The following is a 23,797-nucleotide window of genomic DNA, read 5'->3' on the forward strand; positions in this document are numbered from 1 at the left end:
TCTTTGTGCCAGAGAAGTGTCTGATACAAGCAACGCATTTAAGACAATGTAAGGCATTTCGGGGACATCTGTAAATTGCAGTTTCAGAAAACAGCCTGGATTACATTCTTGCCCTCTAAACTGCAAGAGTCTCTGCATGCACCCTGGCCTGCCACAAGTAAACTGTCCATCTTTGGGAAACACAGAGGATAACATGATAAATGATGGCCAATGTTATACTATAACTGTGAAGGGAGTGGCCACAGCTTGGATATATGTGTGTTGCAGCTTTGACCTTCTGAAATGAAATGGTGAAAAGCACAATGTCCCCTGCTGTATTCTAGCTGCAGGTAAAGGCACTGAGGATTCATAAATTACAGAATAATATCATTTAACACTGCTCATAATAGAGCCAAAGCAGAACACCCTTTAACTAACTTTAGGTCCCAGGTGGGTTAAACATTTCTCTGCACCAGGGCAAACCGATGTAAAACAATAGTCTGAAGGCTTGTTTAACACAATTCACCCTTTGCACAGTTATCGTGAACAACGAAATTAGCTATAGAGACCAAAAAGTTTGTTATACCAGCCTGTAAATGTGTTTTTTTTTTCTGCTGTAAAGTTGGACATTTCAAATCGGGCTGACTCACTTTTTGAGCCAACCCCAAGTGGCCATTTGAGGAATTGCAGTTTTTGGTACTTCTGCATCGACTTCATTTTTCAATCCCTGAGGTTTCCACTTGCAGTGTTGGTAAACCATAAGAAAATACATAAGTAACTACTTAAATAAATATCATGACCAAACTTTTTGTGGCTATTCATGGTTCCTAGACGATGTAACAGCTTTCAACTTCAGAAACCCAGGGCAGGTGCAAGGTGTTGTGAAAGTTTAATGGAGTCTTTCCATGTCCATTGTGGTGTAAGGATCTGATACCTTCCAATGCAGCGTTAACTCAACGTGAGCCAAAACATACATAGTAGTTACTGGATGTACCTCGAGTTGTATAAGCACGAAGAAAATAGAGCAATGGAGGACTTGCTATGTTGGCCGATATGGCAAATTCTAGGTTGTTGATGACCATGTTCATGTTCTTTGCACTAATGTACATATACCTTTTTCTACTAGATGTGTAAATTCTTGTATATATTTGTCTTATTGTCTTAATAAGACTTAATATTTATTGTATTTTATTCTTTTCTTTCTTTAGTTATTTTACTTTATTTTATTTTTTAATTTTCCTATTTCTATTGTTCGTGCAAATTCCTAGGGCGACACCAACAGCCGAAACCAAATTCCTTGTATGTTGTGTACGTACTTGGCCATTAAAGCTGATTCTGATTCTGATTCTTGCTTTTAAAATACGCACGCAACCTGCAAGTTCCAGCAGCAAGAAACAGCCTTTACGACTCCGTACACTATGCTCCAAAACACACTTTTAATTTCTCGTGCCTTTTTCAACATCTTTCTCAGACAAGATTGTTAAATAGTTAGGTGGTAAAAATTCAGGGGAAACTGAAAGAAGTTGTTCCTCATTATTAAGCAAGTCACAGTTCTCGTGCAATACAGGGGGGAAGAAACATCTTTCTGAGGATGAAAATTGAGAAATAGTGCAATTGCTTGCAAGAGGTATGAAAACTGAAGAGAGATCACTGAACTGTGAAAACATTTGTGAGTAATTGAGCACGGAGACAAATTTAGTAAGGTGAAGGCTAATTAAGGAAAATCCACAGATGATAGTCCTGTGCACAGCTGTGAGCTCATTCATCTAAGCTGAAATAATACAGCTTCCTCAGGTTCACTCATTACGCAAATACCATAATGTGAACCTGCTCCCAGATTTGTAACCATGTATGACTATTAATAAATGAAGGCAATCTAGATACCGCTGGTGTGCACTGAATTTTCTGTTAAATTATTATTTTTTTGGTTAATTATTAGGATGACAGCAATTAAAAAAAAGAACAAGAAAGAAAAAGCCACTGTTGAGCAGCAAACAGGTGTTTTAGACGATGTCGGCATCTCTGGAGTCCCAAGAAGCTCTCAGATACAGAATCCTCTAGAGTCGGACTGTTGTGCACAGAGCTGCATTTCAGTCACCCGTAACCAAAGATGTTTACACTGAGCCCAGAAATACTGTTTTACTCACAGTTGAATCCTGGAAGGTTCAGATGTATCTGGTTCTGGATGGCCACCCTGTTCCAACACAACTACAAGGGAGGAGGTAGTAGAGGGATGATGTATGTTAATATACTGGGACGTGACATGGTCGGTGCCTTCAGGATCCCTGAGGCTGACGAAATGACCCCTGCAAGGTACGTTGAACTCCTAACTGACCATTTCCTGCCATGATATAAAAAGAGGAATCAAGCCTTTTCGATGGAAATTGTTTCCATGCAGGACAATGCTGCACAAAACAAACAAAAAAAACACTGTTGCTATGGGAATAAAAGAAAATAATCACTGTGTGGTGACCGTCATACCCTGACCTCAACCCTACTGAGGACCTGTGGAGCTTTCTTAAAACAAAAATCCATGAGGGTGGGCGGCAGTACACCTCGAAACAGCAGCTCCGGGAGAAAAACGTTGTTCTTAAATGAGATACAGGCAGAAACTATACATGAACCGAAACGTTTGACGGACAGGATGTTGGCATTTAGCACTAGCAAGGAGGAATGAACAGTGTTGGTGTTGTCAAAATTCTACTAAGCCGAAATTTGGATTGCTAGGCTACTTTATAATTTTTAATAAATAATCACGTCCTTTCCCTGCATTTCAGTCTCACATGGTCTATCCGGGCTGAAACTAAGGACTACACCTGGGAATTCCCTTGTAAATAATAAATAACACTTAAATAAATGATTGTGTAATATGTTGTGACAAATATTTCTTTCATACACCGACTTATTTCCCGAGCAGAGAAGCCAGCTTTAAACTTGTGATGCTTTAGTAGAGAGAGAGAGAATTTCACCGGTGATGATTTAATGTGTTATTTTGTCAATGAGCTCTGTGGGCAGATATATGAAACCACAACACGAAGCTGAGAGTGGCAGAAGAATCTGACATGTTTGCTCAGATGTGTCATCCATCACTCCCCCAAAAAATGCATTTCACTTTTGAAGTGAATAGTTAAGCAGAATGAGGTCACAGCGAAAACCCACTGAAAAGCAAAAATATTTAAATAATGCCAGCTGAAGTGCAGTTCGACAGTGATATCAAAGTCAAAATGTAGCAACAATTACCAGTTCAATTAGGAGGGTGGAAAAGACTGACTTTGACAGCAAACGGGGAGATAATCCTTCTTTTAGTCGGATGCTAGACAATGGTAATTTTTCTTCAGATACGGTAGATCAGTGGTTCCCAACCACTTATGTTTGACGTGCCCCCATAGCACTGTCACATCAACTCAAGCACCTGTTTATTGGTACGTTCAGACAACTATTTGAACCTCTACTTTCAACCACTTACCAGTTGAACACCTTTAGATTTCATTTTAACAGTTTATATTTTAGCATTTTTAGCTATTTGGACCATCTGTCCACTGGCTATTTATCCATCCGTCCATCCATCATCTATACACCGCTTAATCCTCACTAGGGTCGTGGGGGGCTGGAGCCTATCCCAGCCGACTTAGGGTGAAGGCAGGGGACACCCTGGACAGGTCGCCAGTCTATCACAGGGCCACACTTAGAGACAGACAACCAAGCACACTCACATTCACACCTACGGACAATTTAGAATCACCAATTAACCTCAACATGTTTTTGGACTGTGGGAGGAAGCCTGAGAACCCAGAGAGAACCCACGCTGCACGAGGAGAACATGGAGACTCCATGCAGAAAGATTCCGGGACGCGAACTGGCAACCTTCTTGCTGCGAGGCAACAGTGCTACCAACTGCGCCACCCTGCAGCCCGCTATATATCGTTTTCTTTCTAATAACCATGTAGACTCCATTGATCAGCCACAACATTACTGACAGGGGAAGTGAACAACACTGATCATTACACCACAACGTAGCGTCCTGCTGGGTAACCTTGGTTCTAGCATTCATCAGGATCTTACTTTAACACATAGCACCCACCCAAACATTGTTCCAGACCACCTCCTCGTTGTTCCCTCACTGTAACAGCGATCCCCAGTGGCACTTGCCTCCTCCCAATGCGTCCCATCACTCCTCAGAAGCTGTTCAGGAACTTCTCGAGGTCATGACAAAGAGCCCAAGGCATTAATCCCACATCTCAATCCATCCAAGCAGCCCCAGGATGTTGCAGAACAGGTGTGATGCTGCAATCTACAGGAACCAAAGAATCTGCTGCAAACTTTGTATTGTCGAACACCACAGGACACCATCAGAGGTCCTGTGTTTCTGGGTCAGAGCTGCCTTAGTGGCATAAGGGAGATCTACATAATGTTGAGAAAGTGGTTGAATTGTTGTTGCTGATTGGCGCACTCATCTACTACCTTTAGTGAACTATACAGGCTACAGTTTCTACTATCATTGACAATTTATCCATTACTTTCAACTAATAGATTGATATTTCATTAATACACAGTCAAGACAATTACAGATCTTAACTGTGAACACAAAAATGTTAAAACCCTAAAAAACTAATTTTACTGAGATAGGCTACACGTGATACATAAATACACAATAATAACACATTGTAAAGCACTTTGACTACCTCTAAGGTAGAAAAGCACTACATAAGTACAGACCAGATACCATTTACAATATGCAATGTGTGACTTGTAATATATGTTGAAAAATCTGTAGATCTTAATGAGTGCAGCAGTGGACAAATTGTGCTCTCTGGACGCCTGCTAATTAGTTGCACATACTCACTACGGAGTCATAATAAAATCATAATTTGTATCTTTTCCGTGTAACTGTGCAACTTCACAGTCTTTCTATGCGCCTCTTGGCAATTGCGGAGGCCACCCTCGGGTACTTATTTTCTTGGTCGGGAATAACTGCAGTAGACGATTCTGATTACAAGTCCCACCTGATAAAACCTTTACAGTCACAAAATATACCGCATTAAACACGAATAGAACTTTCATTCAAAGTACTGTAGCTGGCAGTGCAGACGTCCTACCTGGCTGAGAAGAAAGCGCACTAATTTCTAGGCCTCGAGAGGTTCATCCACTTGGCACGTACTACAAAATTAAAGAAGATAATTGTTATCTGAGGTGGATCTTTGACCTCGCAAAGTACAGCTACCACAAGGGATCTCCAGTGAAAGTACTGTGATGTTTCCCCAACTACAGCCAGCGGGATTAGATCCAGGTTTGTGTTTACTGTAAGGGGGGATTTTTGCTTGGCCAGGATGGCGGCTGGAGACGGATCCCCAAATACTGTGAACAGATTCCAGCCCTCCTATGCTGCTGTGGGCTGCTGCTGCTGCTGTCTTTTATGGCAGATTCCTTTGAGGCAGGAGTATCTGAGGGAGACTGCAGAGAGGCACTGCTCAATGAGCAATTTATATGTTCTCAACAAAGCTTCTTCTTTAGACCCCGAAGGCAGGTCTTAATTGTTAGACGTGATATCTCCACTCTCCCTCTCCTCTTTCTTTGACTGTTTTCTTCTCCCTCCTCCCACCCGCCCTCCCTCCAGCTATTAGGAATTGGATTTGGAGCAGAACGATCCATTTAGTCTCTCCCCTCCATCTCTATCCCTCTCTCCCTGCTTCCACACCTCCTCTGTAGGCTTCTCTCATCAAAGCCCAGGCTTAATCTGTCTATTTTTACCTGAAGGAATGAAAGGAAGGGATGAGGTAATGCTTTTCCTGTCCATCAGGTGGGCAGCGGTGCATGGGTTCTCTGCTGTGTATAGCACAGGGAGGTAGCACCCCCATGTGGACTGTGAGGAGAAGATTCATTATGAAAGCAATACGATCAGTGAGCACGGCCTTCTCGTTTACTGTTATGCCCCCAAAATTGATCACAGGAAAACACAAAGTCCTTGAGAGAAGATAATACGAAGAGATTACAGACAGAGAGGGAATGCAGCAGTGGGAAGAAATCCATTAGTAAGAGCTTCATGACAAGCGTGAACCACTAGTTTGACTCATATAAACACAGTCGACCAGTTTCAGAGAAGTCAAACCGCGTCGAGGTGGATGTGTGAAAGCAAGGCTCCACCCAGTGGACGAACACAGTAAGTGACGACAAGAAAATTCAATTCACTTTATTTGTCAATGAAAAAAGATTGAATTTCGGCCTTTGTGAAATATAACAGGAACTTTGCAGTCATGAGGTACAAAATGTGTCAGTCCAACATTAAACCAGCGGAGAAACAGATGCAGACTTAAGAAAGTAAAGATGTGTTATCTATTTATTCATTTGAAAACTGAGATTTGCTTTTCTAGAACGGCCAAGAAGTTGTTCCCGCCTGTGCTTTTCTTTTTTTTTAGGAAAAGTAGGTCACGTTGGAATTGCCTAACTTGCAGGTGTAGAAAGTTTTCTAGTCAAACGATACAAACAACTTTTACATTATTCATCAAACTACATGAACAAATGGTTGAAATTCTTGAAAATACTGATAAAAATATAAAGTCACTAGAAGGCAGAAGAGTCAGTTTGGAGCCCATGATTTAATAAAGCCCCCCAGGAAAGGAGGTGGGTAGTTGTAGTTGTAGGAAGGCAAGAGTCAGACTGACACGTCTTTGGTCCAGCTGTTGGGATTAGAAGTAAAAGCACTCAACTGCCTTTATTTTTTAAGATATGTCTCCTGTCTTGGTGAACATCTGAGGGAGATTAAGAGGTTTAATAACCTGTTAGAAGCTTCCAGGTCTCCACATAAACTCTAACAACTAAAAATTTCAGCATCCTAATGCAAGTAGATTATTGGTAAATGCATAGAGCTTTAAGCTGTGTATTTTTACATCACTTGGACACCGTAGACACATTTTTGCTAACCCATGTACATAAAGCATCTAATATTTTCTGCATTCCATTTCACATTTATGTAAAACAACAGCGACTGTCATGTGAGTTGACAGCATGTCATCATTTGAACGTCAGAAAAGAAAAAAAAAAACACTGTTTGCACTTTCAGTGTTCCTTTGTTTAAAGCAACAATTAAGTCCTATTGTGAGGTAAGAATGGTTTTCCTCTTGGTAACTTTTAGCACAGGATCCTGGGACATTTGATAAATGCCGGCCTCTTAGTCGCTTTTTTTTTTTTTTGCTTAGTAGCCCTCTAAACCACAAAACCCGCCAGCGGGTTTGAAAGGCATGTTTTTGTTTTAAAAATTGCCCAAATTACACCAATTATCAGAAACAGTAAAAACAGAAATGAGTCAGCTTTTTACCTTTCCAACAGTCCTTGAACTGCCTATCTGTGACTTGCTATTCCATCAGGAGTCGAGGCCTAATATTTCGATATTGCATCAAAATCATAGCATAAGACATGCACCTCATTGTGCAGCTGGGACGTCCACAGTTAATCAGCTGTGGAAATCAGTCATACGACAAAGAAATTCTGTGAGTGTTCAGTAGAAGTGGGTGGAACTTCAGGCTGCGTTTACACAGAGCAGAGGAGAGAAGTAATAAATATGTCAATAGTTAAATATCTATCTGTTATGTCAGCCAGCAGTTTTCCTAGAGTTGCTGGTGGGCGACATCCATCCATTATCTATACACCGCTTAATCCTCACTAGGGTTAACTCAGGGTGAAGGCAGGGGACACCCTGGACAGGTCACCAGTCTATCACAGGGCTACACTTAAGACAGACAACCAAGCACACTCACATTCACACCTACGGACAATTTAGAATCACCAATTAACCTCAACATGTTTTTGAACTGTGGGAAGAAGCCACGCTGCACCGGGATGTGAACCAGCGACCTTCTATCTGTGAGCCGCCGTGCAGCGGTGGGCAACATGTACAGAAGAATGCTGTATTCAACCAGTTCTTTTTTTTCCCTTTTCTGACTTATGGCATTAAAACTTTGTTGTAGTGTTTAGAAGACATTTCCTAGTTCTCTCTACTTCTAGTCACGGTTGTACCGTTTCCATGGAGGTGCAGGACTCACTCACAGCAACACAAAACACCCAGAAACTGTTGTACCTTCGTCTGTGGTAGCTTAAGTAAAATAATTTGGTAAGATAACATTTTAAACTTGTCACTTAATGGCAGAATGTCTAATATCCCGATTATTTTTTACATGAAATAAAGAGTTCTTTGTCTTTTTGTAATAGACTGAAGAGCAGCATGAAAGGGCAATAGGCTATTGTCCATTTGTCTGAGATAACAACAGTGCTAACCTTCAACACAAATTCTCCCACAAGGATAAAATATACCTTAATTTAAATATCTGCATTTGATACATAAGAAAGTCAACTTTAAATAAATATTTCTAGAGCATTAAAAACAGCTTCCTTGATATCATAATGAAACTAAAAGAAAAAAAAATCTAAAGAGAATTAAGATAAGAGATGGAGTACAGATTCTTACCTTTCCTAACAACTTTGTTCTTTCTCTACCTGCAACTTAAAGGCACCGAGGTGGCAGGCAAGCCGCAGCATCTGCTGCCGGGTAGGATAGAGAACGTAAATAGCGGGTAAGTCTGTCGCTCAGTTATCTTTATTCTTCTCTTGGTTGTTGCCGTTGCAGCGCGTTTCTCTGGCGACGCAGAATTTTCGTGGGTGATCTTTAAAATCGAGGCATTCCAGGGCAAAGTTTCGAAACTTCTGTATAAAATTCTGAAGCTCAGCTGGGAAAAGAGACACAAGAGAGTGAGATAAGTGTTAGATGTACGTTTTTATAGTTTACAAGGCACCAGAACAAAGCTCTCTCTTCAGTTTGAGGCTGCACTGTGTAGCAAAAATAATGCAATTACTTTTTTTTGTTAAGAGGAATTAGTATAATTATGATAATTCACATTACAGGTAAGACTGAAAGATTCCATTTGTCTATAAACTGCATTTAGTATTTTGTGCTAATATTAAAATGAAAAGCTGCTGTAATAGGACAATAAACAAGCATACACAACAGCTTTGACAGTTCCTAGAAAAGGCAGATAAACATCTCTTCCAAGAGATGTCATTCGTCCTTAGCAATTAAAAATTAAATTATTTAAATTAAATTAAATTAAATTAAATTAAATTAAATTAAATTAAATTGAAATTTAAATTGAAATTAAATTATTAAAAATTTACTTACTTTACTTTTACAATATTGAATTTCCCTTCTGGGATAAATAAAGTATTTTTCATTTCATTTCATTTTCATTTCATTTCATTTCATTCATTTCAATAAGGCCACGAAGAAATCAAATGCAACAGTGACAGCATGCTGCCAATCATCTCTAACGTTTTTACAATGGTACACTGGATTATTTGACAATTCTGTACAAATTTTTGCAGGGTTTTACCGTAAGAGATCCTTCCTGTGTCAGGTCCTTCCAGCACTAAAAACATTCCTGAGAGGTCCACTTCTTTCACTCCTAGCATTATTTCAAAGACGACCGCCAGGTCCTCCTCTAGGATTTCCCCAGTCTCCTCACTCTCATACATCTGTGCAAAGACATGTGGTTTTAGTGTGCTGTTATAATACGACAACAGACCAGAGCGAGTGGTAAAAGTGCTCACCTTGAAGGCTAATTTGAGGGTTTCCATTGGCTTCAAAGGTCGATGAACGACAGACAGAGCAGTAACGTAGTGTCTGATGTCTATCTGTCCAGCTCCATGCTGGGAACAAAACAAGCTTAGTGAGCAAAAGCAGCAAAGCAACAAACCTGATCTAATATAAAAATGTCACTTGCAGCAGAACTTGTCACTGCTTGCCACATGAAAGCATGTTCACTCGAGTTGACAGGAATTTTAATTTTATTTAACAGTAGAGGAATTTGAACTGCCTTCTGTCACAATAAGATGCTCACAGTACAAGTAAGGCTGCTAAAAGAAGACTAAAAAAACAGATTGACCTCATTCATATGCATTGTCTGTCAGCTAGACATGCTAAACTCTACTCAGCTCATCTACATGTTGTGGGGTTCCTGTGGTGCACGTAGGAAGTGTTTACTGCTCTTCAGCACTCATGTGGAAGAAAAAAAAACACTCTCATCCTAAATAAACAAAACCTCATTCACTTGTTAACTTCAAGTGATGAGGAATTAAAGTAACTTCTGCAGAATTACTGTTAAAATATTTAATATGCATACAGCAAGCGTACTGAATGCCAACAATACGTATTATTATTATTAAATTTAGGCAGCAAGAGGCTCCAAACAGGAAGTAATCATTACCACGGATGAAACTGATATTGAAAACAAGTTTTTTTGTTTTTTTAAAGCTCGAGCAAATTCACACTTGTTGGCATGAACCCTCCTATTACCTTCAAATTTACTGACATCTTTTATCCTAGGGTTAAATTTGACCCCAGCAATTTACACCTCCAGAAACTATCATAATTAAAATTGTTACCCAAGTTTATGTGTATATAGCCCTTTAAAAAAAAATGAAACAAATTATGACTAATAAAGACTTATTTAGAGACGTTATACATGAATGGGGTCAAACTGACCCCAAAGATAATAGGAGGGTAAATGTGCAGCAAATTCTTGTGTGGGGAGTTGACCGGGCATTGTCAAAGCACACAAAACCTCAGACAAAGATAGGAAACCAGAAGCTGCAGTTAAGACCTTTGTGTGTTTGGCTATAGTCGCACCGTGTGTCCTTCCTAAGAACTAAACCTGTTTTAAGCTGGAGGGACGGAGAAACTCAAACTCTGCTTACATAATCGAATAAAGCAAACAATAAGTTTATTAAATACAGTCTGGAACTTTAAATCATAACAGGTTACAGGATCTGGAAGATTTCAAAGATGCACGAGTAGTAATCTTCTTGGATGGCATTTCTAAAATACGTGAACACTGCCAAAGTGTTACAGAAGGTCGCAAACATTATCAAACACAACACTTCAGCTATTATGAATATCTGGTAACTGCTACATTCCTCTCATATTAGAACCACTGTGGCCTCCCAGTCCATCAGAATGTTTCATCCATCACAGGTGGAATAAAATTCTTACTCCTACATGCTGCTATTAAATCTATTCCTTGCTAAACTTCGGCTTGATGATTGTTAATCATGATTATATTGTGTGGCAAAGAAAGAAAATAGCACCCATGGGTCTAAAGTAGTTTAATTGTGTTTATTAGAACCTTAATAATTAATCTAACTTTGAAATTGACGGTCAAATATTTAATAAATTGCTCATCAGTATGAATAATCAATCAGACTTGAAGGAAAAGGAGCTGAATTTTTTTGATTCCATCTTCCAAATCTGAATATTTCCTGCTTTCTTTCCTCCTCAGTGACAGTAAACTAACTATCTTCAGGTTGTGGACAAAACAAGACATTTGAGGACCTCATCTTGGGTTCTGGCAACCACTGTTTGGCATTTTTCACCATCTTTTGACATTTTATAGACCAAACAACTCCCAATTACATTAAAAAATGAGCAACAGATTGATCAAAAAATGGACATAGTTGTTACTACGTGAAGCTTATTCTATTTTTGTATGTTACGAGAGAGTGCAGCTGTACCCATACTGTTTTAAAATCCTTGCCTGTCTAAAATTAGGTTTATCGTACCTTGCATTTCGTAGTGTTTACCTGATCAAAGAAGCTGTGGACTTGCTCAAGTGTGTCTGTGACTGGCAGGTTGAGGAACTGGGCAAAGTCGTCCAAACCCAGCGTGTCTCCCTGCAGCTTTCTGGCTCTCCTGGCCTGCTCTTCAAGCGCCTTGCCCGTGGTCCCTGCTCTCAGCCTGTTGAGACAGAGTGAAGCAGAGGAAGCTATAAAAAAAAAAATTACATCATGGATAAATGTGAGTTAGTCAAACTGGAAACCATATGTGGAAACCAGTAGCACTGTTTGGAACTGTCTCACTTTGGCATCCTGCTGCACGAAGTAAATTCGCAGTTATAAGCAGTAGTCGTTACATGTATTTAGTTTAAGTGCTGTTGTACAATTCTGAGGTACTTGTACTTTACTCGAGTATTTTCATTTCCTTCTCTTTTATACTTCTACTCCACTACATTCCCCTACATTATTTACTACCCTTATTCCTTATTTACATTGCAGACTCAAATTAATAATCCATCCATCCATTATCTATACACCGCTTAATCCTCACTAGGGTCATGGGGGGCTGGAGCCTATCCCAGCTGACTCAGGGTGAAGGCAGGAGACACCCTGGACAGGTCACCAGTCTATCACAGGGCTACACTTAGAGACAGACAACCAAGCACACTCACATTCACACCTACGGACAATCTAGAATCACCAATTAACCTCAACATGTTTTTGGACTGTGTGGGAGGAAGCCGGAGAACCCGGAGAGAACCCACGCTGCACGGGGAGAACATGCAAACTCCACGCAGAAAGATCCCGGGGCCTCCACCAGAACGCAAAGCAGCGACCTTCTTGCTGCGAGGCAACAGTGCTAACCACTGCACTACCCTGCAGCCCTCAAATTAATAGTCCAACAAAAATTCCAAATAATGACGTTGAAAATTGCTGAACACTTTTCTCACCATTCTGCAATGTGAGCACTTTATGCTACAAAGCATTTTGATGCTAAGTACAGTAATAAAAAATAAATAGTTAAATGTGTTTTACTCACATTACTTCTTTACTTAAATCTATGGTGCAGAGCGTTTGTCTCCTCCTTCTGGCAGTGAAAGTAATTACACAAACATTGACAACGTTTGTTTGTTTTCTAGACTGTAATCCTTCCTCAGAGCACTGACTTTCTTTTTTTGTCTGGAGCAGTAAAAGCTTTTCATGAAACGCTTCCCGGGTTTTTCCTCCGTACTCTTTGTTTTTGTCGTTACTTCCCTCTTCACTTCTGGCAAACCAATCTTCCACTACTTTGGCACCAGTCCAAGAATCTAGCCACAGACACCATTTTTAAAACGATTTCTGTATTAAAAGATACAGAAAGATTTCTCTGGTACTTTAATCAGGATTGTGTGTGAGCTTGTTTGGTTTAATGTGACATTTACATACATGTGTAAGTCTCCCTCTCCAGTTAATAGTTTTGTCAAATCAAATATAACACTGAATTGAAATAATTAAAAATAAAAAAATGATTTTTCTTTATAATGGAATGTTTCTATTAGCTACATTAGACCGCAAAATATGGTTAAAATAAATAACATGTTGGGCAAATTTTTGGAACACGGTGACATAAAAACTAAATCTTTCTGCATAAAATATTACAATTAAAAGAGTAAATAGATTTCAACAGAGACAGCTGGTGATAAAGTTTCTAGGCGTATTTATGCAGATGAAAGGAAGGAGGCTGAACCACGATTCTCCAGGTCAGAGAAGTTTTGAGGGAGAGATTTGCCACAGAAAGAATCCTGTTTAGAAATTTATGGGAGAATTCCGTAACGCCAAAGATGGCAGTTGTGCAACACATGTCCCACGTCTCTTCTAAAAAAAGGTTTTGTGTTTTGTAACAGATGAACCTGGAAGCATTTTGCTGCACTGACACAAGCACTATGTTGTGCAACCATGCACATGTGCAGCAGAAGCATAACCTGTGAGGACAAATGTTTGTGAAAGCTTGTGAAAGTGGTGGTGACTCTGTCCATAGAGTGTTTTTTTGTGTCCTGATGGCCAGTGGAATATGTTTATGTGTCTATTTGTGTCTGTAATTTCCATGTGTTCCTGCTGGTGCCTCTTGGGGCTGCAAGGTGGCTCGATGGTTAGCACCGTTGCCTCGCAGCGAGAAGGTGAGGACACCTGGGATCTTTCTGCGTCGAGTTTGCATGTTCTCCCCGTGCAGCGTGGGTTCTATCCAGGTTCTCCAGCTTCCTCCCAAAAACATGTTGAGGTTAATTGGTGATTCTAAATTGTCTGTAGGTGTGAATGTGAGTGTGCTTGGTTGTCTGTCTCTAAGTGTAGCCCTGCGATAGACTGGTGTATAGATAATGGATGGATGGATGGATGGTGCCTCTTGGCCAGGTCATGTTTGCAAATGAGAACTGGTTCTCAAACATTTTTACCTGGTAAAATAAAGGTCAAATAACGAAATAAAAATTGCAGTTATGGCTCTCTGTCCATTCATTTCAATATATGGAGGCGGCTGTCCACTGATGGCAAGGTTGGCGGTTCGATCCCCAGTTCCCCCCACATTGCCGACGTACCATTGGGAGCCCCAAATGGCTCCCAATGGCTCCCAATGGTAGATTAGCACCTTGCATGGCAGCTCTGTGGTGTATGAATGTATGTGTGAATGGTGAATGAGAAACATTGTAAAGTGCTTTGAGTGCTGTAGAATGTAGAAAAGCGCTATATAAGTGCAGACCATTTACCATTTACCAATATGGACTTGGCCTTTAGCCCAAAATAAACACCCGGGGGCATTGAGAAGATCGATGCTGAGGGGTGAGATGTGCTTATTGGGCGAATGCTCAGTAAATGATTCCAACTTTGATCCTATGGTTGCGCATGCTACACATTTAGGACTAACAACAAATATCTTATTAAGATAAGTGCTCTCAAAATGGAGCTAATTTGAAAAGAAGGCAATTAATCATCCCTGAGAAAAAAAAAAAGCATGCAGACAGCTGACTTTATAAAAACTCTTAAAAACAAAGCTACTAATTGCTCCTTTATAACACTTTCATCTGCTCTAATTAACCAAAAGGTTATACGATATGCTTACAAAACAATACAATGCAAATACAAGTATTAACCTTTTAGTGTATCATCTGGTTTTACAACCAGAAGACTGATATCTGTCAGTCTTGAGGAGAGCAGCCCTCCCTGTGTGTGTTTCAGCTCTGCCTCCAATAGGTGTCAGTGTTTATACGCCTTCATTGCCCCTCAAGCTTAAATCACACTCACCACCCAGTTCAACCAGTAGGTCCAGTCTCCCTCCACTCACCCTAAGCGGCAAATCAGCTGGTTGAACTCCAGCAAGCTGCTGTAGTCGTGTATCCGCAGTGGGCCCTGTGATAGGCTGATCTCACGGTCATCGAAGGACAGGTCTGTGAGTGGCAGCTCCAGCGCCCTACGGGGGGACAAAGGGAGCAATTTTATGAGGACCTAAATTTACATCTGGGAGTTAAGGGCATCCAAAGCGAGCACGATCCGATTAGAGGCGCTTGTGCAAATATGCAAATACATACACACTTACTTGGCCATGAGCTTTCTGACATTATTGGCAAACAGAGCCGGGTTCTTCTTCTCCTCCTCTGATGGAGTGTAAATAGGTAAGTACTAAGGAGGGACAGAGGGAGAGAATGTCAGCTCAGTCCTCTGGTCCTGTCACGAAACTGTATCCACAATATGATAAATACAGAATTATACATGTCAAGAAGGAAAGACAGATATAATGTTTGAAGATACTGTGACAAAAACAAATCTAATTTACAAACTTCTGACTGACTAAACTACTCACCTCAATCTCCATAGAATTATGAGGTTGGCACAAAGTGAGCCATAAGATCTTGAACCTGGAAAACAGAAGAGTCGGCTAAATGTGAAATGAAAAATAATATGATGAATGGAGACAAGACTGAACAGATGGTCCCGGAGATAACCGAGGTTCCCCTACAGCACCTTACCACGTTCCTTTCTAATGGAAAACAGGTCACTGGGGTTTAAAGCACATACTTAACAGAGGGCTGGCAGAAGTTATGAGTCTGCATGTGTGTGTGTGTGTGTTGTGTATATAAGAGTGTGTGAGGGAAAGACACTCACGCTCCGGGACCTTGCCACGTCCACGTAACAGTATCCTGTGGAAAGGACAGAGAAAAGAGGAAATGACTTGGAACGAGCACAGACACACCAGACAATATTACAAAACTCTTTGGAACTACTGTTTGTTTTTCTCCGTTGTGTGTTCCTGAAGAACAAATCACTGAAACACATTTTATATGACTGCTGATCAGTGCTTGAATACTGAGATGTGTATTGATTATGCTGAAGCACTTTTAAATCAGCATCCCACATCACACAATTTTTCTATCACTGGATTATACGCTGTATTTTGACGTCCACCCAGCAATTGGTTTCACTTACGGTTACTTCACTTGGATGTTTGACTTTGAGGTCCACTTCATTTCATGTGCTAACAGAAGAAGTTTCTCTGTGTATAATGCACATATGTATGAACATGATCTGGTGACATGTGAAGCAATCAGAGTCTAATATGCAAGTGTGATGTAATCTTCACTTTCATACAGTGAAAATGTGCTTCACAGTAGAAGACAAACCTCAAAGGTTAATGCTAGGTTTTTACCTCAGTTTGCACTGATTGCCCCAAGACAATGAAACACTGAGCAGGTTTGAAGATGCACTCTTACAAAGGCTACCACTGCGTATGCAAAGAACTCATAGTAAGCTGTTTGTTTCCTCCGCAGGAGCCGTGTGAAGTCTAATAAATGTCCTCAAATTACATCGCATGGGTCAAGAAAATAATCAAAGGGTGTGGTGTGAGAAAGAAGTTCCTCCACTGCTCGACACATCACCAACGTTGCAGAGACTGCACGCGACAGGTGTCTGTACAGATTTTTGCAACCACTCGTAAGTGTGCATTTATGATTTCACTGATCAAAGGATGAGCCAATGAGAGGTGGTTCTGTGGCTACAAACCAAAGACTAAACAGCAGACTTAACATTGGAAGAGTCCTCGAGACCAAAGACGACACATCAGGACGGGAGCACCATCAGCATCGACGTTCAGTTTTCTTTGACATTCACAGTTATTTCAGCTCCCACTGTCAGACTTTCAACACAGTGTTGAAGCATCTAAGGCAGGGGTCTCGAACTCCGGTCCTCGAGGGCCGCAATCCTGCAAGTTTTAGATGTTTCCTTCTTCCAACACACCTGATTCAAATGATCAGCTCATCATCAAGCTCTGCAGTAGCCTGATAACGATCCTGATCATGTGAATCAGGTGTGTTGGAAGAAGGAAACATCTAAAACTTGCAGGATTGCGGCCCTCGAGGACCGGAGTTCGAGACCCCTGATCTAAGGGAAAAAGATTTGACTCCCTGCAACTTCTTCCTCCCGAAAAGGAAGTTAAACAGTTGCCGTTCTGACACAGTGGAGGAGGTTCAGCGAGCATCACAGACTGAGAGAACAGGACTCCAAGCGTGGCAGAAAGGTGTCGGTGCACAAGGTGTGGTGGTCAAATTTAAATCAGAAACAGTTTTGCTGTTAACAGGTAGAGTCTCTGAACTTTTTGATCATACCTCATATTAAAGTCTGTGTTCCTCTGAAGTAAAAGTGGGAAAACTGCACATTAAATTGAGATTACATCACGTTTACAACAGGCCTGTGATATTCTTCTCTTCATGGTTCTGCACAGTCAGGACAGCCTGCTTTGATTTGACTAGAGTGTTTATTTCCATTTCCAGTTAAAGAAGGTCACCGTAGTTAAATGAACAGATGGAAAGAGGCGGAATGGAAACAAATCTGCTGTTGCAGAAATAAGACGTCTGGATGAGGAAAATACAAACTAAGGGCAAGTCACCCTGTTAGTGCAGTTTGTGCTCGCTTTGCTGCCTCGTGGTGCCACGTTGCCACGGAAGTAGGCAAAGTGATCAAAACAGGAGAAACTGTGACAAAAGCTTTCTAGGGAAGCAGACAAGGAAAACCAGGTAATAAGAAGTGCATAATTCATGAAAGAGTGAGAAGAGGTGCCGAGCGAGAGACATGACACCTGTGTGTGTGTGTGTGAGAGAGAAGATGGAGGGGATGAAATATCATCCCACTAGAACATGAAGTCATTCAACACAAGAGAAACACACGCCAGAGCAAAGAAAAGAAACCATTACATCACAGCCGTGTCAGTACGTATGGATGTGTGTACAAAGTGTAGGTGCAAATCCGGTTAAACTTGAAATATGTCCAGAGTTGCAGGTATGGAGGAGGCTTTAAAAAAAAGGATTAAAAGAAAGTAGAACTGGAGGAGGTGGGCAGGATGTCGGGTGTTTACCAGTTTGTTTGGGTAGCGTAGTATCACCGGCTGCACTGGGAGTCCTGGAATGAAAGCACCTGAGAAAGACGAGAGAAGAGGGAGGTGACGAGAGAATACTAGTAGAGGAAAACGAATCACGTGTACAAATAGAGTCAAAGAAACTGTGAAAATAGCAGCATTTGATCAATACTTTTTAATCAGTTCTACAATGTATATATTCTAATCAAAAACCACATTATTAATGCATCTTTATACATTCTTCCAGCAGATTTTAAGTGATTTGAACACAGCAGAGGGTATACGGGTTGAGATGAGTGACAAGCTCACAACCTCCAGATAACCTCCAGCACTGGCAGACAGCCTCTCTATCGAGACTCCACAATGTCATGTTGATGACAGGTGAGCTGATAAAAGCTAGCGACAGTATTTATCTCCGGACAAAGACCTATTCAAGCTATTGTGTAACGTTCGAACGGATTAGAACGGGGTAAGAATACGACACATAAGAATAAGACCTTAAGAGCACAATTACATTTTCTTTTTTGTTATTATTGCTAATTTGTTGGCAAATTGTCGCCTATTTACACATTCAAAAGACAAACAGCAACATTGGTATTCATTTAGAGTCATGGTTGTGCACACCTGATTAGGTCAGGGCACAATTTGTGGCCTTTTAGCGCCAACATACTCTAGTATGATCACCATCTTGTTACTAACTTCGTCAATTTGCAGTTTGTAATGGTGTGAGGAATGGCTACCTGCTGTGGAAGGAAGAGGCTGAATGGACAGTAGGTGTATTAGAGCCTTTGTGACAAAAACAGCTGTATGGAGTTGGGTTGGGTTAGGTTATAGTTATGGTTATAGTTATGGTTGTTGACAAGTGTACTGAATCAAAACAGTAAACTTGCGAATCGAGTTTAATCACACTTAAACACCCCATAGAGCTGAGAGGATTTGCAGAATTGGGATATAAATCGATGAGGTTTTGTAACTACTTTGAACCACGGAGACCCCCCACCCACAACCCACAACCTGATCTATTGCCAACATCCTGGTTCCAGACACTTCTGGAAGTCCGGTGTCCGTGCACCAGCAGGTCAGAGATGTTTTGGTAACACATGGGGGACATAAACAATATTAGGCAGGCCATTTAGTTTGGAAAGTAGAACTATTAGTTAGTAAAGCTTTACCTTATGTACAGAAAATAATCTGTGACACATAATTAAAGTGTTTCCCAAAAACTAAACATACAGTACAATACCTCACTACACAACAAATTGCAAAAATAAGATCTACCCAAAAGGGCAAGGCAGATGGCCGTCCCTCCCTGAGCCTGGTTCTGTCGGAGGTTTTTTTTCCCCTGCAACCCCCGCAGGGGAAAAAAAACATTCATTCATTCCCACTGTTGCGGACTGCTGAAGCTTATAGGGAATCCAAATGTTTTGGATTGTTGGGTGTTTCTGTCTCTGCCTTTGTTAAGCGCTATGAGATGACTTGTTGTTGTAAATATGCGCTATACAAATAAAATTGAATTGAATTGAATTGAACAAATTGCAAAAATAAGATGAGAGAAACTGAAATCGGAAGGATGCTACAAAAACATCCAGCTTAAATATGTGTAAACATTATAATTAGCAGGTCCTTAAGGCAGGGTGAGGCTGGCTTCAGTGTAACATGACACCTATGAAGGCAGTGGTGTGAAACCAGAGGGGAACTTCTGGAATCAAAATACTGTGATGTGAAACTAACATATTAACTCTGAGCAGCTGTAATCAACATAGAACCTCCGTCAAAAACCACAGACTGGCTGACCTTTGATTGAAGTCATATTGTTCAAGCTTCTAATGAGACTATGAGAGAAGCACAAAACTGATAAAAGTGATCGGCACTTACTCCCTTTGAATATTAACGACAATCGTAAGAGGACAGACAGGGAGAAAAGGGTGAAGATTAAAGCGAGGACCAATTAAAAGCCTGTTTGAAATGAGAAAAGGGACTGGAGGTATCTGCGGCGCGTGTTCATGCACAGGTGGCAAAAGCACATGAACACAGACACACACTTCCTCTGTTGTGCTGGGAGCCAGTGATGAGATTTAACTAGAGGAGACACATCCAGAGAGGAGTGGTAACACGCAGCAGACAGATCAAACCGGACAACTGAGCGCACACACAACGAAAGCAGGACAGAGTGTGACCAACAGGGCTTACTGGGAATGACAGAATTACAGACTGGAAGAAAGGGGATTAAACAGAGCAGGCAGCGCACAATGGCTGACAACACAACACACACAACACACGGGATGTGGGCAGAAAAACAAGCCCTCAGAGGAATGGGTGCAACAGTTATGTGCCCCGTTGCAGTGTCCTGAAGCAAGACACCGCACCTCCAAAGCTGCTGGGCCAACAAAAATTAATTTGCTCTGACATCTACACCTGGAGTTGGCAGCTACGCAGTTTGACTCCATGTATAAATAATCATTTACAAGTCCAGGCACACTAAACGAAATGAATACTGAACTAAGTGATCACACTGAGCCTCTCTATGAAACAGACACACCCACCCACACCGAGAACCACAAGCGAACAGTGAGCTGCTGAATTCTGAGCTTCGGTTTTGCACAGCTATTGCATCAGATACTGTGGAGGACAGAGGAGAGAGAGAGTAGGAATCTGATGTTATCTACTAACAACGCTAGCCACCAAAAAAAAACAAAAAATAAATGTTGGTTTGGATGGTTGGATGTATGCGCCTACATGCTGTATGTTTATTCAGTTCTGCAATTTATACATGGAGATTACTCTGACTGATGTATTCTGCCACTAGCCTATATTAGATTACTATGAAATAATACTACAGTTGTTAGGCTGTTGTGCTCTTTTGTGTTGTTGTTATGGCTGTGTTCAGATAAGGCTATTAGTGTGGTTGCGAGGCTGCATGCAACACCATTTTGGCACCCGTATATACGGGTTGCGGGCTGAAAGGTTTGGGAATCCCTGCTTTTAAAACCCTGATTTTCAAAAACTGAATATGAAAACAAGGAATGACGACATCTTCAGCAACTTAAAGATTTATATTTACTCATAAAATGAAATGTTGCGTGTCTAGAATTTGAATTATATATTTTTTTAAAAGTTCTTTTCTTCTGGTTTTCTGTTCCATTTGTATCTCAGTTCATTCAGGAAAGTTATATGACTCAAGTCTTATACAGCTTTTTATTGTCCTACAGTATAATCAGGTCATCAGATCAACTCCATCGATGGTCTTTTACAAACTCTAAACATAGAGACTGTGATTCTTGATAAAGACTCTTCATATTTAGCTTGTTGTGTGGTTCAGTCAGAGCCTTAAACTGTACATAACAGCACAGCGACCATGAGGTCACCCACTGGTTTGTGAACTGTTTTGAAGCCTTCAGTTTGAAATTTTGCCATTGCCATCTCGCTCCTTTGAAACCAGTCGTCATGATCTCACTGAGAACTCAAGGACACCACATAAACCAATACTGTCAATCACAACATCGTACCACCCTAAAACATCACCTGTCATATTGTCTGTTCTCTCTAAATGGGACCATAAATTTAAAAAAAGTTGTAAGGAGACATGAAAATAGCAACTGAGATCATAAATTTACTAAGAAAATAGTTCCTAAGTTAACAAAACAAGGGGCAAGTACAGTAAACTTCTATTCATGAGATTTCCTTTTGAAACCAGATGAGTCGCCCCCTGTTGACTGTAAAAAAGAATGCATCCTTCATATACAGTCAATGTTCCAAGTCACTTTGTTTGCTTCCCATTCAAAGAGCAAATGCTGTATATGAAAAACATTTTTTTTTTCTTTTTTCAGGACTCACGGTGACAGCTACTGGAGTGTGAGGAGATATTCACCAGGCACTGGGTGCTTTTCTCTTGATCTGCTACTGTTAACAAGCTATTTCTATACATTTGTTAATTGACATCCTGTTGCATCTCCTCGCTGTCTTTTCAAAAAGGAAGCTCAAAGGATCAGGGATTTCCTGTTTGGTAAATGCAGCTCCTCTGTCCTGGTGTCCCTTCCTTGGATCTCTTTCTATCAGCTCAGCTAAAAGGAGCTGAGATGCTAGGAAGGGACACAAGTAGAGGAAGCGAGGACACATCCAAATGGAATGGCACACATCATGGTTACCATGGTCACTATGTCAGTTTAACATAAGCACCAAGTGCAGCTGAGGTTAAATGTCATCAATTTTACAAGAATTTGGTCATAAACCAAAGCATTTAAAAAATTTAAATTGTGACCTGATGGTGGCAATGGTGGAGGTATTGTCTGTAATTCACAAATATGAAAAGGTTGTCGCTGTCAAGCATCCATAAAAACAAGCAGAGAAAACGAAGCCAATGGAAAAATAGGTCCCGAACTATTTTTTGTGTAATCTGTTCTAAAAAAACAAGTGATTATGACCTTACAAATGAAAGTTATTTGGTGTAAAATAAAAAAAAAAAAAATTTAAATGTACAATCCCGAAGCAATAAATATATGAATGTTTTTAATAAGATTTCCCTGCAACAAAGTTCAGCATTACTAAGGACAAACACACAAAACCAGGGTACCTGCCATTGGGTTTTCGGGTCAAGGCAGGAGGAGGAAAGAACACATACCAGCCTTGAATAAGATGAGACCAGACCTGTTGGTGCACGTCCCCTCTGGGAATATCATGATCTGGAACAGACAAACACACACAAACAAACGCATTTGACTTCCAGTCCCTGTTTTAGCCTGGCCTTCACCCGAGTGTGTCACCCACTTTGCTCATGCTATCACCTTTCAGTTGTAGTGTGGTGTAAGCTGAGGTTGTGTGTCTGTGTGTGTGTGTCTTTATGTGCACATTCGCATACTTTACCTGAGGCCACTTCCCTCCTGACTGAGCTCTCCGCTTGATCTCCTCTACAGTTTTTCTTCTTGAGTCCTGGTCTGACCGAAACACAAACACTGGCCTGATGTAGCTGATCAAAGCTGTGAGGGCGATGACGCACAGACGGATGTTGGATGTAAGCCAAAACAAAAAAGGAAACAAAAGAAATTTAATTTTTAACTACAAGAAAATCAATTAACTTATTAATTGATCTTGTGCACATTAAGCCAACATTAAACTAATGCCTTGGGAATCAGATCAGGGTTATTCTGTGTTTTGAAGTATAGTCAGACATTAAATGACTGTTTGAATCTATTTATTTAATATATTACAGTACTTGAGAAATTCAACGCTGTAATATTTATATGTAGACCAAATTTCATTTTACAGCCTGACAACGTATACACAGCACTTTACATTTGCTGTATGTTATTTTGGAACATAACTGCATAACTGCTTTTTATCAGGGAATGTAGTATAGTATATCACTCACTGCCCCAGACTGGAATGCTCCTGCTCTCCAGTTTGGTGACTATGGAGCACATGGTCATGGTGACTGGGATGGCATCAAAGTAGGCAGAATGTGGAGCCACCGTGAGGATGGGAGCTTCAGAGGGGGCTGCTCGTTCCCCTTTCACTTTGATCCAGTGAAAACCTCCACAAAACCACATGGCTCGCATGATCACTCGTAGAGACAGGTCTATAAACCTGGCAAGGAACACAGACACGCTGTTGTAAATTTATCAGCAATCCCTGTGTCTTAGCTTTCTAAAATGTTAAGATCATAGACTGTATAAAAGATGGACGTAGCAACCGGCCCCGAAAAATGAAGCCAACCCGGAAGTGTCAAAAACCTGCAGTATCACTAGACAGACAGACATCCAGATCTATACAGAGAATTCAAGCTGAGAGAGTCTCAGTTGTTACTTTAAATGAACAGAATCACAATGTTCACATCCTCACATGTTAACGACTCTT

The 23,797-nt window shown here is 40.7% G+C and overlaps 1 protein-coding gene across 1 annotated transcript in view; it reads right to left on the reverse strand.

Annotated features, from left to right (window-relative positions):
- Positions 1-7,763: 7,763 nt before the first annotated feature.
- The window catches only part of LOC103371351 (lysophosphatidylcholine acyltransferase 1), a 29,560-nt gene continuing 13,526 nt past the window's right edge, over positions 7,764-23,797 (reverse strand). Inside the window, exons 3-14 of the mRNA XM_008300649.1 lie at positions 23,313-23,527; positions 22,808-22,920; positions 22,566-22,626; positions 17,948-18,006; positions 15,706-15,740; positions 15,404-15,458; positions 15,140-15,222; positions 14,888-15,013; positions 11,602-11,755; positions 9,574-9,672; positions 9,357-9,498; positions 7,764-8,696 (exon numbers count right to left, since the gene is read on the reverse strand). Of these exons, the coding sequence (XP_008298871.1) occupies positions 8,557-8,696; positions 9,357-9,498; positions 9,574-9,672; positions 11,602-11,755; positions 14,888-15,013; positions 15,140-15,222; positions 15,404-15,458; positions 15,706-15,740; positions 17,948-18,006; positions 22,566-22,626; positions 22,808-22,920; positions 23,313-23,527 (1,282 nt within the window). The 3' untranslated portion in view covers positions 7,764-8,556. The remainder of the gene's footprint in view (positions 8,697-9,356; positions 9,499-9,573; positions 9,673-11,601; positions 11,756-14,887; positions 15,014-15,139; positions 15,223-15,403; positions 15,459-15,705; positions 15,741-17,947; positions 18,007-22,565; positions 22,627-22,807; positions 22,921-23,312; positions 23,528-23,797) is intronic.

This window comes from Stegastes partitus, unplaced genomic scaffold (genome assembly GCF_000690725.1).
Source record: "Stegastes partitus isolate 25-593 unplaced genomic scaffold, Stegastes_partitus-1.0.2 Scaffold1570, whole genome shotgun sequence".
In the NCBI taxonomy this organism is placed as follows: domain Eukaryota; kingdom Metazoa; phylum Chordata; class Actinopteri; family Pomacentridae; genus Stegastes; species Stegastes partitus.